General features: G+C 42.5%; 1 protein-coding gene across 1 annotated transcript in view; it reads left to right on the top strand.

The window, feature by feature from the left end:
* The window catches only part of SCN8A (sodium voltage-gated channel alpha subunit 8), a 62,273-nt gene that overhangs the window by 44,534 nt on the left and 4,581 nt on the right, over nucleotides 1-13,158 (top strand). Inside the window, exons 20-25 of the mRNA XM_067314230.1 lie at nucleotides 885-1,058; nucleotides 5,994-6,116; nucleotides 9,842-10,126; nucleotides 10,535-10,588; nucleotides 11,925-12,062; nucleotides 12,804-12,908. Of these exons, the coding sequence (XP_067170331.1) occupies nucleotides 885-1,058; nucleotides 5,994-6,116; nucleotides 9,842-10,126; nucleotides 10,535-10,588; nucleotides 11,925-12,062; nucleotides 12,804-12,908 (879 nt within the window). The remainder of the gene's footprint in view (nucleotides 1-884; nucleotides 1,059-5,993; nucleotides 6,117-9,841; nucleotides 10,127-10,534; nucleotides 10,589-11,924; nucleotides 12,063-12,803; nucleotides 12,909-13,158) is intronic.

Raw genomic sequence — 13,158 nt, 5'->3', positions numbered from 1 at the left:
ATTAAGTTAGGAGACATCTACATGGGAAAGCTGTATATAAAAAATTTGGTGAAAAAGAAAGCTATATTGATGATTTTTGCAAAACAACAGTTCCTTTGTGGTAGATACTGTACAAAAGCCTTTCTTAATGATTTTGCTTAGTTTAAATTAAGGTTGAAAACTTAAAGGTCTGGAAATCTGGGTTCTAATCATAGCTTGACTGGAAATGTGATGATTTTGGACAAAGTCAGCCTGTATCTGTCTTATTTTCACATTACCAAAAATAACTTCCCTTTTTTCACTTTCCCATCATCATAGAGGTTCTTGAGCTTGTGGTGTTACGTAGCTACAAATAATCACTGTGTTTGTTTGTCGTCTTGCAGAGGATCAGCACACTGAGTATTTAGTAGATAGGGTTATACAACAAACAACCACAGCGCATTTTACTCGCAAGTTCTGGAAGAAAAAAGTGCACAACAGTTGGTATCCCACAGTCGAGGCTGGATACTTTCCACATGCATAGCTCTCCTGAAAATTGAGTCCATTTTTCAATGAACTCAGCCCACTTGAATGTGCTGAGCGTTCAGCTGCAGGGAATACCTGTCTGTATGTGTTATAGGAGAGATAGGATGTGCTGAGCATTTAGAAAGAAAGGATTTTATTCGGATGCCTAGAAGGTAGAGAAGTTCTTCTGTAAACCTAGCTTTTCAGGGTTGTTTTTGCAGGATTTTTTTTTTTTGGTTTGGCATTGAATTGTTGCAACTACTAGAGCAGATAAGTTGCACTTACAAGAAATGTAATTCCACTCTTCATGTCAATATAGTTTGAGTTAAACTTCTGGATTACCACGTGGAATTGTGGAATAAATCTGATATCATTGACAAGAGTACCTGGTTATTTCCCAGGCTTTTGAGGATATTTACATAGAACAGAGAAAAACCATCCGGACCATCCTGGAGTATGCAGACAAGGTCTTCACTTACATTTTTATCCTGGAGATGTTGCTGAAATGGTGTGCTTATGGATTCGTCAAGTTCTTCACTAACGCCTGGTGCTGGCTGGATTTCCTCATTGTGGCTGTATGTATCCTCTTCTCCTTATTTCTGATTGGAAAAAATTGTTAGTTAGAAGAGTGCTGGGGTCATGTTTTCTTCTGAGAACTGAATCATATGTTTAATGGGGAAGTGGATTGAATCCGGGATATCTGTAAGTTTCTAAAACATGATGAAAGGTGAAGCCTTTGAGCCCACTGAGTATTGCTCGTGTTCCCTATGCAGCTGTGAACTTTCTGCCCTGCAGTTCCTAGTGAGCCTACACAGACCGCGAAGGGTTTTCCAGCCCTTCCTTGTGCTCTGCTGAAATGACTGTCTGCAAGAGGCCTTCCTGCATGTTGAGCTATTGGCAGGTGTCAGCAGTGGGAGAACTTGTGCTGGGTGCAAACCTGGCATTCCCTAAGGTCAGACACTGACACCCACTGTTCTCCAAGTGATTTGGTGGCGTTTGTAACCATGGGAGCATGATGAGGCAGTTACTACTGCCTAACGTGGTCTGTTATTCTGAACACCAGGTGCTCAGAGTAACGGGTCCTTTCCTACGTTTGTACAGATCAGAGTACTTATAAAGCTTATCATGCAAAATGAAGTTCAACATCATCCTTCTGTTAAAAATAAATGAATGAATAAATAAAATCTAATGCCCAGGGGAAAAAGAAAGAAAGGACCACATCAAACAGAGGCAGTAGCTTGTTGGTAAGAGATCATAGTATATAAAAGAAAGTGGTGGTCAGTCTGGATGGATCAGCACGTAATCAGCCCGGAATCCCCCTGCAGAACATCTTGGTTGGGAGAATGAATTTGAGAATTAAAACAAGAACAGTAGAGAGAAATGTTAGTAATAAATCTGAGTCTAAAAAAGAAACAGCAAGGGCACTTAAAATAAATGAAATTTATGCTGTCAAAAATGGTAAAGACTTACAGGAAGTCCATAGGACTTGGAGTCCTAAGAATTGTAGAAAGTGGAAGTTTAGGATCCCAAATGTTTGTATTCTCTAAAAAAATTTTGTCACATCCAGTTGTGAAACAGTGTCCTAGCGAGTGCCCCAAGAACAAGTATTAAACAAACAAAAAAGCGTTTTTCCAAGTCCCATGCTGGGAGAAGGAGTATTTTGAATATGATTCACTTGTGCCAAGTTGCTGTTCAGTGACATTAGCACTCTGGAAATATTTCTGAGTAGGTGGAGGAACTATCCTTGGAATTCAGGGGCAGAAGTGACTCAAGATGTCTACATTTCCGGTGGAAAACTGAATATTTAAGAAAAAAAAAAAAAAAAGTCCTCTCTGATCCCTTAACACCTTTCCTTTTTAATATACATCTCGAAGAAGTAACTCTTCTGAAAATAACTCTGTATCTCTTTCACTGCATTAAACTGAAGTGCAAGTGCTAACGTGGACACTAATGCAAGATACCACCTATTCTTCTGTACTGCTTTGAGGAGAGTGTTTCTGAAAATTAAATTCATTGGGGTATCGTATTTAAAAAGAAGACCAGCACTTGAGCGTGCCACAACAAAAACAGCAAAGTCATTCACAGTCCTCATGCTTCATGTTGTGAGTTGAATTCCAGCTGTTGGGAACAAGTGAATGCTTTAATTGGCAGATGTGTTACAAGTTTTATTGTCTTCCTTCCAAAGCACCTGGCTACTGGCAGGGTAAAGATATGGGACTTCCCAGTCAGGCAGCAGATTTACATGCAGTGAACAAGTGCAGTGCAAGTGATACACATGAGGAACCTGAGCTCTCTGCGTTCATAGTTCTTCAGTAGAAATTTCTCATTTCCCTTGGTACCAGAGGTGGGGAAGTTGCACGTTTTTGCCTGCAGAAAATCTGAAGTTTGAATTTGAGATGCCAAAAGCTATCGAATAAGTTGATGTTAAAAGTAATGAACCAAGACTGAATATTACTCAGCAAAATCTCAGCTATGCATCTTCTTCTGTATCTGTTAAACACGTTTTTTTCAACGTTTCTTATGTGGCATAAATGGGGTTTAAGTGAAGTCACGTGATGGCAGCCATAGCTAATGGAGAATAAGCCTTTGCATCATAACAACGCTCTTGAATGTTATTTTTCAGGTTTGATAGCATTGTCAAATAACCCTCCTCCTCTGATTCCCAAAGCTTGCTGGGTGTATTTGTGAAGACAAAGTCTTTTTCTGGGTAATAATGAAGGCTTCTGCTTTTCAGTTGATTTGCAATTCCTTTCGTCTTACCTCGATGCCCACTGTGTATTCTGCTGGAGTGTCCTGAGAGAATAACACTGGAAAGAGCCACTGGAAGCTAAATTAGCTGTTAGAAATTTCACTGCTGTTTTGTCAGTTAAACTCAGGAGCAAGGCGTTATCCTAAGGGAAAGAAGCTCCAAAATTGAGGACTCAATTAAGCCTTCCCCCCGTGTTATATTTAGGGAGAGAAGTGCTGTACTTTGTGTATGTGGACCTTACAGCTCCTGCCTCTAAATCCCATCCATACTTTGAAATTTGGGATCTGAACCCTGATCAGTCTTCCAGCAAAATCCTATGGCTGCTCTATCTGGATTTATCGAGGCACTCCCCTCCTCAGAGCTTCATGGGAGCTGGTTTTGCTCGGTGGGCCAGGTTGCCTTGAGTGTACGCCTGTGCCGATGCTGCTTGTGCAGCCCAGACTGAGACGGAGCTCACGCAGTTAGTTTGCCCTTCAGGTGATTTCTTGTAACGTTTTCCATTCTGCTTGTTTCTGGCATAATTAGCATGTTCTCAGATAGCTGTGCAGACCCAGGGTCCCCAACGGTGACCATTCAATCTATGGTAGAAAAGGAGTGGCTCAGCGTGGGATTTGAATCTCAGCTAAACTTCAGGGAACCAGGGCTTTAAATGCACCAGTTCCTCGGTTCCTCCCCGAGTAGGTTGATTTTGTCTCACAAAGGTTCTGTTGTAAAATTTTGGGGCACCCCGGGCATTTTTTTTTTTTTTTATCAGTGTAATTTCAAAATCCAAACCACATGGAAAAACCTTAAAAGAGCCATATCTATTGTGGCCATTTGTTTCGGGGCAGATATGAAGACAGAGAAAGCAAGAAGCACGGGCGCAAAGAGTAAAATAATGAAATGGAACCGGCATCCTGCAAGCGCAAGCAAGTTTTGTAATTCTTCCCAACATCCCTCTACCAGATAGATTGAAAACATGTTCATTTGCTGCTGTCTGGGCAGCGTTACCGTTCTTGGAAAGCTGTGATAGGTAGAGATCACGTACTGGTGTTGGATGAGGAAATACATGCCTTCATGTGCTTGGCCTGCAGAGGGTAAGAGTCCTTTACAACCTACAATAACAAAAGGCGATTCTTCAGGCCAGGCTGTACAAATCGAGCTTTTCATCTCTGGAGATCCTAGGTTCAGTCTCTCGTATACTAGGTGAGAAGACACTTGGCAGGTATGATGAAGGAAGTCCAGAAGCTGGCACAGAAATTCTCCTGCATGTTTATGTATTTGAAATGTCCTGAATTTTTCCTGGAGTGTGTGGGCTTTTTTTAAGGATCATCCTTGCAATTAATTTCACTTTGGTATCTTAATGGCCCTTTAAAAAAAAAAAAAAAAAGGATAAATAGGAAGTGTCCTATTCTGAGAATTAACTAATGATCAAAAAGAAAAACTGCCATGGGAGGACGTCTCAGGGTTTTCCATTATTTGTTACTGTATATTGATGTCTTGTCTTTTTTCTTTTCTTTTTTTTTCCCCAAAGGTTGACATATCTGTTCTTATGTGTGTCTGTAATGTGATACTAGCCAAAAATGGAAGATAGTGGGATGCAGATGAAATGGGGTCTGTGGATGTTATTTATACATGGCCAAGTCGCATCTGATTTAATCCAAAGAGCAGTCCCTTGGCTAGCGTGGGAATTGGACTGCTGCCCCAAATGCACGTGGCAGCTTAAAACTAGATGGTCCCGTGCGTTCATGTTTTTGGTGATACAAATCTCGACCCTGCGAGACCCCAGGCTGCCCTCACCCCCCTTGGCTGAGGATGTCCAGTAGTTGTAGAGCCTAAATTTGATTCCACGCTGCTAAAGAAAACGGGTTGTCTGTGTGGTTATGGTGTTGAAAAATGGATTTAAGAAACCTGTCTCCAGCTTTGTCATGGTTTCAGGGTATGAGCTTGAGCAACCACGTATTTGGTGTACACTCGCTTTCCCCATCTGTAAGATGTGCTTGCTTGTCCTAATCTTCCCTCAAAGACGGTCACAAATGTCACTGCAGCTTCCTGAGGCACAAAAGTGCTTAACAGCCGCTCTGCAAACTGTCAAGCAAAAACCCCGCCTGTTCTTGGGCTTTTAAGGCAGTAAAAGTTGGATTTAGCTACCTTAGTACCAAAGATGGATCATATCGTGTGGAGCTAGCGTTCACGTTTTTCAAAATTATTTTGACAGAAGCAAACTTTCTGTCACAGATGCTGTCCCTGGAGGCCATTGCCGTGGACGAGGCGCTGCCGCGCGGCGTGAGCACGGCGGCTTGCTGTGCGAGTTGAGCGCAGTTTGTGCAGTGTGTGTATTTATCTGTATTCTTTCTCATAGGTACCTTTAAAATTTGTCTGGCTTAATTTAATGGGAGCCGCTGGGATCCTGCAGACAGTAAAGGGCGAGGGTAAGGTTTTTGTCATCCATTTGGGCTCTTCCTTCCGACAGACCCCTTCTCCGTCTGTGTGTCTCTGCCTCTCTCTCACTTATCTTTCCCCTATGTTTTTTTCTTATGCCTTTCTCAACCTCATTATTTCCTTCCAGGTCGTTTCAGTCAAGTGAAGTAGGCAGCTGGTGTCATGTCTTCGGTATTTATCTATGGGGGCCCAGGCTGGCAGTCTGGGCTGGGCAATCAGTGCTAGGGGATTCATTCTAACAGTCTGGAACCTTTTTTTTCTTTTTCTTTTTTTTTTCTTTCTTTCTTTTTTTTCTTTTTTTCTTTCTTTCTTTTTTTCTTTTTTTCTATTTTCTGTGTAGGTCTCTTTAGTCAGCCTTGTAGCTAATGCCCTGGGCTACTCGGAACTAGGTGCCATAAAGTCCCTTAGGACACTAAGAGCTTTGAGGCCTTTAAGAGCGTTGTCCCGATTTGAGGGGATGAGGGTAAGATGCCATTAGCAGCTGATCCTTCTGCATGCCTGTGGAGCGGTTTTTTTTAAGCATGCTAGAACTGATCAAACTGGTGGAAAGAAACTTCCAAACAGAATCATGATGCAGCTGCTGACTTGATCACCTCTATCGTTTCTGTCCCCTCACCCTGCCCACCGCTGCACACTCCCCTCCTAAGAAAGGGAGATGCATTAAGCTGCCTCATTACATTAATTACTGGCCCAAACCACATGCCATTTGTAGACTATGTTAACACTTGGCTGTTCTCATTTAGCCTGGCTTCTACCTCTAGCATCTGAGGGGGCTTCTCAGCTGTAACTTTTTTTTACCTAGGGAGAATCACCAGGTGCAAAGAAGCAGAATTTGAACCACCTCAGTGTCTCCACCCCCTCTCAGTGTTGGCCGCTGGTGGAATTTGATTGAAAGAATATCGGAGGGGGTTTTAAAAATGCAATCTGCGTGCAAGTGGGTAAAAAGCGGCTTCCTTCCTTGGATAGCTCAGGCCTTCAGGAAGGGAACGGTGGGGAGCTCAGCTGTTTGGAGAGAGAGAAAAAAAAAAAAAGGGTTTGGTTTAATTCCTCTTGTTGCACCTTGTTGTTCTCGGTCCAGTCTGGTGGCGACTGGAAGCCTTGTCTGATAGTGAAGCTTCTCCTTTCCACTCCCTCCCTTTTACCATGCTTTTATGGTCCCCTGTCCTGTCACTGTGAAACTAGCAGTAAAGCACAAGCAAAGCATTGAACTTAACAAGCTTTCCTCAAATTGTTAGACGGCACCACTGTCTCGGGGATCCAAAATTATTGCAGTGTCTTGCTGCTTTGCCACTAATATTCTGTATTTTGGTGCTTTTTTTTTTCCTTTTTGGATTGAAAGAATCTCGTAAGAACATGCAAAAAACCTGTATATTTCTATAAGTAAAGGTATGTTCTATTAATGGGTTTGCAGCTGCTTCTAGAACAATAATTTAGGTCTTTTGTGCTAGACCTCAGCTCACAATTAGAGATATACTTAAAAAACAGGAAAATTCCCCCCCTCCCCAAACCCTGAAGAAAATAGCAGTCACTTAGATGACTTCAGTGTACGACTGGAGTGATTCCACCTGGATCATTCTGATTTCCTTTAATTTGCTCTGCTGTAATTTAGTGCAAAATACAGTGTAAAAGATGCAATGAACTAATTGGGAATTTTCAAAGAAATTCTCAAATTTTGTAGGAAGTGATATAGGAGTAAACAATGTGACAGTAAATCCAAAGAAGGTTGTTCCTTCCCTGATAAGTCATCCTGCCATTATTTCTATGTATCATTTAGGCTCTGTTAGCTTAATGCTAAGCTTTATTATATAATGCAGCCACAAAGGATGATTTTTTTCTTTTCCATCGGCTCAAAGCTAGAGCTTTTGCCAGGCCGCGCTCAGGCCCTGCCTGGGGGTTCAGCACTTGTTTCCTCTTCAGACCCGACTTTGTCACCCCCTTGGGCACTTGGGTCCCTTTTCCTCCCCAGCTTTGTATAAACTCGTTCCCAAAGTGATGAACGTTAGATCAATGTGCTGCTACGGTTGACTCTGCACGGGGACAAATTTTATCCAGATGGAAGTGTTTTACCCCTAGTACATTATCAGTTCAGTCCGAATTAATTTTTTTGCCACTAAAGCGCGTGGTCGTTTTTGCTAAAGTATATTGCTAATCAGAAGTTTAGCTAACTGTCATGAGAGAGTCCAGTGTAATCGCAGAGGAGAAGACCTAGCACTAAATCTCTAGATATTAAATGCTATTTTAAAACCGTGCAAGAGAGAAGGCTGTGATTCGCAATACACAAACAAGAAATTCTTATGCTTAAAGTGGGGAATTTTCAGTACAGTAAAATCAATACAGAATTATAGCTTCTACTCAGTAACTCTGTTACCTAAAACCAATTAATTCTTCCTTTGTTTTGACTTTAAGACAAGTGTTGCTGCCCTGTACTACCAGAACAATTCTTCTGAGCCAAAGAATAGAGATCTGAAATGCCTTTGCAAAGGAAACATAAAATGCAGTTCTTTGCTTTTCTCTACTCCATAGTAATCTGCATCTTAAAGAGCTTGCTCTGCTCTTAAATTCCTCAGGAAGTATGACAGTAATGCTGTGAAATGTGCATGCATCTTTGTCAACTGCCGATGTTCAGTCTGCACACAAAAGCCATGTTCCTTCTCTCGGATCGGCTTGAAAGCTGTGAAAATTCAGCGTACTCTAAGTGACCATATCCGTTTTGGTAAACGATTACAGGAGGATGTAAGACTTTTTCTCGTTGCTTTGGTGAACTGGAATAAACCAGCATGCCAATACCCGCAGAGCCTTAAAATCACAAGGCGTGATTGCTGGCGCATTGGTGTTCAGCAGCGGAGCATCCGACGTGGATGGAATTGGGAGGAAAGGCAGCAAAGGTGCTATGTACGCAGCCCCGCTGCAGGGCCTGATCCTAATCTTTGTCTTAGCACTGTAAACCCAGCGACTTGCAGAATCCATGATGTTGCGTGATAGTGTCGTAATGCCCCGTATCGTCTAGACCACGGTGGTCTCCAGTTTTTCCTGCTTGCTGTGATGGAGGAAAGGTGCTGGCTGCAGAGCTTGTCACGTGCGCGGCGACTGCACCTAGCAGGCGGGTCGTGGAGGAGGAGAGGGGACACTACGCCGCAGCCAGCAACTGTGGCAGGGCCAGCCGTGGCCCCGGGTCGGTAGCTGAGGACTGCTGGAGCACAGTGTATTGGAGAAGTCTTTCAAAACCATGGCAGAGGGGTAAAAGTTTAGATTCTGTTCAGCTATTAAAGGAGTCTAAATGAGGAGATCGTAATAAAAGATTTAGTAGCCTGCTGACCTAGCTCTATTAAAAACCTGCTAGCTTAAGTTTTGTCATGTGTTGGTCAGGGATGCTTAGGGACACGCTGCTCCCAAACTGGGAAGGGCTCAAATTAAGAGACAGGGGCAGATACAAGCTCTGACAAAAGCCCCGGCGCTCGGCGCTGCGTTTGCTGCAGTTTGGAGGAAGGAACATGGCTTTTGTGTCTTCTTGAGCCTGCCTAGCTGCATGCTCAGCTGTCTGCCTGGGACAACATGATTGGCCTTGCTTAGTCACAAATATGATCTTGATGTTTACACCAACTCACTGCTGAGTCTTAACAGAGCAATTCCAGGGCCTGGTCCTGCCCCCGTCGGCGTTGGGGCCGCGCGTTTGCTGCGGAGCTCGGTGGGAGCAGGAAGCAGGCTTTGAAGTGAAAACAGCCTTGTTTGAAAGTGGGGAATGGCCGTAAGGGCCCTGGCCGACCAGCAAAAGTCTTGTCAAACCCGGCTCTGAGAAAACTCTAGTTAGGAGCCTGTTTGTTGCTAAGAAGAGAGTGTGAGCCTCACTCATTAATATCCCCTCTCCCTTTTGGCAACTAAAATGATTTAACACAATTGTTGTTTAACTAAAAAAAAAAAAAAAAAAAGAAAACAAATCCAAAATCAAAACCGGTAAAGCTAACAGCCTGGCCTGTTTTATTTTAAAAAACAGAGCTTCAGTAGGTGGCTTTTAAGCAGATTTTCTTCACCGCTTGGAATAAGTTCACTGCCAACTTTGCATGGAGTAAACGCCACCGATCTGTCAGTGGCCTTACCTCCAATTCCCCCCCCAAAAACAGCTGTATTGATGCTTGCTGTCTCCTGCCTCGTGTTTTATACTGAAACTTTTTCCCACCCCTTCCAACACAGGTGGTTGTCAACGCCTTGGTTGGCGCTATCCCTTCCATTATGAATGTGTTGTTGGTCTGCCTTATCTTCTGGCTGATTTTCAGCATTATGGGGGTTAACCTGTTTGCCGGGAAATATCATTACTGCTTTAATGAAACAGCTGAGGAGCGCTTTGAAATAGATATTGTTAACAACAAGACTGACTGCGAAGCGCTGATGCCGCCCAACTCCACTGAGATTCGATGGAAGAACGTGAAAATTAATTTTGACAACGTTGGGGCAGGATATCTGGCTCTTCTGCAAGTTGTAAGTTTTGCCTTTGCCACCTCCCTAGTATTGATAAAAATGAGCTTTTCTAAAGTATTTTCTCCGTTTTTGACTGCTTCCCTCTCTCCATGTAATGAGCATTCCCGTTAATTCCCCTCGGGTTTGGGTCTGGCATACAATCCCCATTTCATCTCTCATCCCTTTGCCTAGTTTGGGTCTCCCAGTGCAGGAAGCAGCCCCAAAAGAGTCTACCAAATCTCCCATGAGACAACAATAAATCCGTGCATTTAGACTAAATGAAAAGAGACATATTTAAATAATGTGGAAGTTCATTATAAGGGAGGGGAAGAGTGCCAGGGAATCCTTGAAAGAGCTGACACAAATCAGACTTGTTCATTTTTTCTCCAGATGAATTCTGTCTAAGAGAACGTGTGTTTTCTTTGCTAGGCGACTTTCAAGGGCTGGATGGACATCATGTATGCAGCAGTAGATTCCAGAAAGGTAAAGTACACGACCACGTACACTCTCACCTCCCCATCGCTCTGCTATTTTGTCGTCTTTAAATTCAAGAGTAAAAACGGTAGAACTGTGCTTGTATTATGTATTTATGTTGTGATTGTGTTTAGTTTGCTGCTGTTAGTAAGTTAAAAGACACTCAACAAAACCCAAAAGAGCAAGAGTCTTCTGCTTGCTTGGGGCAGGAAAACTGCTGGAGTAGAACTGCAGTGAAAAAAGAATACACCAAGAATATATATTTCATTAAAACAAATTATGGAGAGGAATTAGCCAGGAGGGTCTCCATGAACCTTGCACCTACATGGGAACCCAAGTCTGTGTCTGAATCCAGTTTCAGAAATCCTGGAACGGCTGGAATTCTTCCTTCAGGCACTTTTCTTGTTCTCGCACGCTGGAATCATGCAAATACCACTATGTTCCTTCCCCCCCTCTTTTCTCCTCTTCTCTTGGCTTTATGTGAAAAGATTTTAAAATGTTTTTTCTTGTTGCATGCTGAGTGCAGGGCAGGAAAAAAAATGAGTATGAATACATGGAGACAACGTAAAAATGTTTTCCCTTTTTGATCAAATGATATACTTACATGCCCCTTTCCAAAAGAAAAGATGATGCTTTCACTCTGACAGTGCTTGTCATTGCAGTGACAATTTCCTTATGATTTGCAAATTACTGTGTATTTTATGGGCCTAATACAGCAGCGCTGACCTCAATTACAGTGAAAGTCAGTTTAAACTGTAGCGTATTGTATTTCTGAAAATGAGGTCTGATGGCTATATTAAGTTAAAAACTCTTGATGGTTGGTTTTGGAAGCTTGTGTATTAACAACTTTCTGTGTTTTTTGGGAGACTCTCCCCCTCTAGCCTCCCTGCATATACCTGCAGTAGGCACACATATGCTTTTGCTTTACTTTAAACAGTGTGAAGACACTAAGATTCCAGATATAACCGCAGCTTACAGAGTATGACTGCCTTACATGTGAATACTTGGAAACATGACTAATGCTTCTGTCCTGTCTTGGCAAGCACTGGAGTTATTGTGCAATCAAGGACATATTGTCTGGTTACATTTTCTTTGATTGTACCCACTACCTTTGTAGAAATCTGGAGGAAAGAGGGATCCAAGGTATAATCTATATGAGGAAAAAGATGACTCAGTTGCAATTGCTTTCTCCTTTAGGTAAACTGACTCAGATCTGATCTAGATTTGTTTTTCTTTTGTATCTGTTAAGTGAGCACCCCTTTTGGAAAGCTCACAGAACTGTCTTCATTTTAACTGTATTTTATGATGCCTTTGAAATGTCACTTATTTCTCCTCTCCCATTCAGCAAGAAGAGCAACCCAAGTATGAGGACAACATTTACATGTACATATATTTTGTAATCTTCATCATCTTTGGCTCCTTTTTCACCCTGAACTTGTTCATTGGTGTCATCATTGACAACTTCAATCAACAAAAGAAAAAGATAAGTGATCGATATTTGCTTATTAGTAGGGGAGATGAGGCCTGCCTGTGTGACGGGCAGAACTGTTGCTTCTTCAGGCCAGAGGGGCTTTTCTGCATCACGAAGGCCGAAGACCTTCACTCGGTGGCTCTGGCCTCCTCTCTTAGAGCTATGGGCTGCAGAACCACTGTGACTTTTTAGTGCGTCGCTCCCTACCCAGCCCCTCTGAGAGTGGCTAGGCAGGCTCAGAGAGTGCAAGCGGCAATGCAAAACTTTAGCTAGAGCTCTACCCAAGTTTGGAAAACTTCCCTCAGCTTAATTTTCATGCATTTCTGTTTTCTGATCTTGGCTACGATATACAGACTGGAAGTAGGGTCTCTCCCCCCCCTTGCCACTGTCATTTCCTCTCTCTTTAATACTGCTTTTCTTCTCTGGAACTTGAGGATTTGCATGCATAAAGTACCTGCTTACACAGCCTTCATTTTAGAACAAGTGTGAAACCTCTGCTGCTGGTTTGTTGCAAATGAGATAGAGGGGAGTGGCAGGATGTAATGAAGTAAAAACATTATTCATAGGAAAAATACTCAGTTTTCTTTAAAGGAAAATCAGCATCTCTTGGGTATTAGTACAAGTTATTTCTGTCTAAAATAGCTGCCACCAACTTCCCATATGGCAGGTATCCTCATGACTTAGCTAGTGTGTGATTCCTTTCCCTTCTGGTGGATGAGCTGATTGTAACCAGTTTTCCTTTTGCTCCTTTACTTTGGAGGTCAAGATATTTTTATGACAGAAGAACAAAAGAAGTACTATAATGCCATGAAAAAGCTGGGCTCAAAGAAACCTCAAAAACCTATTCCCCGACCTCTGGTGAGTATGATATAAAGGGAACCGAAGGAAGAAAACGCAGAGCAGACTTTCAAAGGAGCTTCAACTCCAAAAGCTTCATTTGTTCTCCCTCATGCTTGACTCCACATCACCATGTTCTTGTCATTATAATGCAGGTATGATCTGAGAAAGGTTAAAGTGCTGCAGCCATGGTTGATATTAATCAATTGGCTGACTTGAATCAACAAAAAAATCTGAAAATCCTGTCTGGCTGAAAGGCCAGCCATAGGGT

Source organism: Apteryx mantelli, chromosome 33 (genome assembly GCF_036417845.1).
Source record: "Apteryx mantelli isolate bAptMan1 chromosome 33, bAptMan1.hap1, whole genome shotgun sequence".
In the NCBI taxonomy this organism is placed as follows: domain Eukaryota; kingdom Metazoa; phylum Chordata; class Aves; order Apterygiformes; family Apterygidae; genus Apteryx; species Apteryx mantelli.
This window is presented reverse-complemented; position numbering and strand designations above follow the sequence as displayed.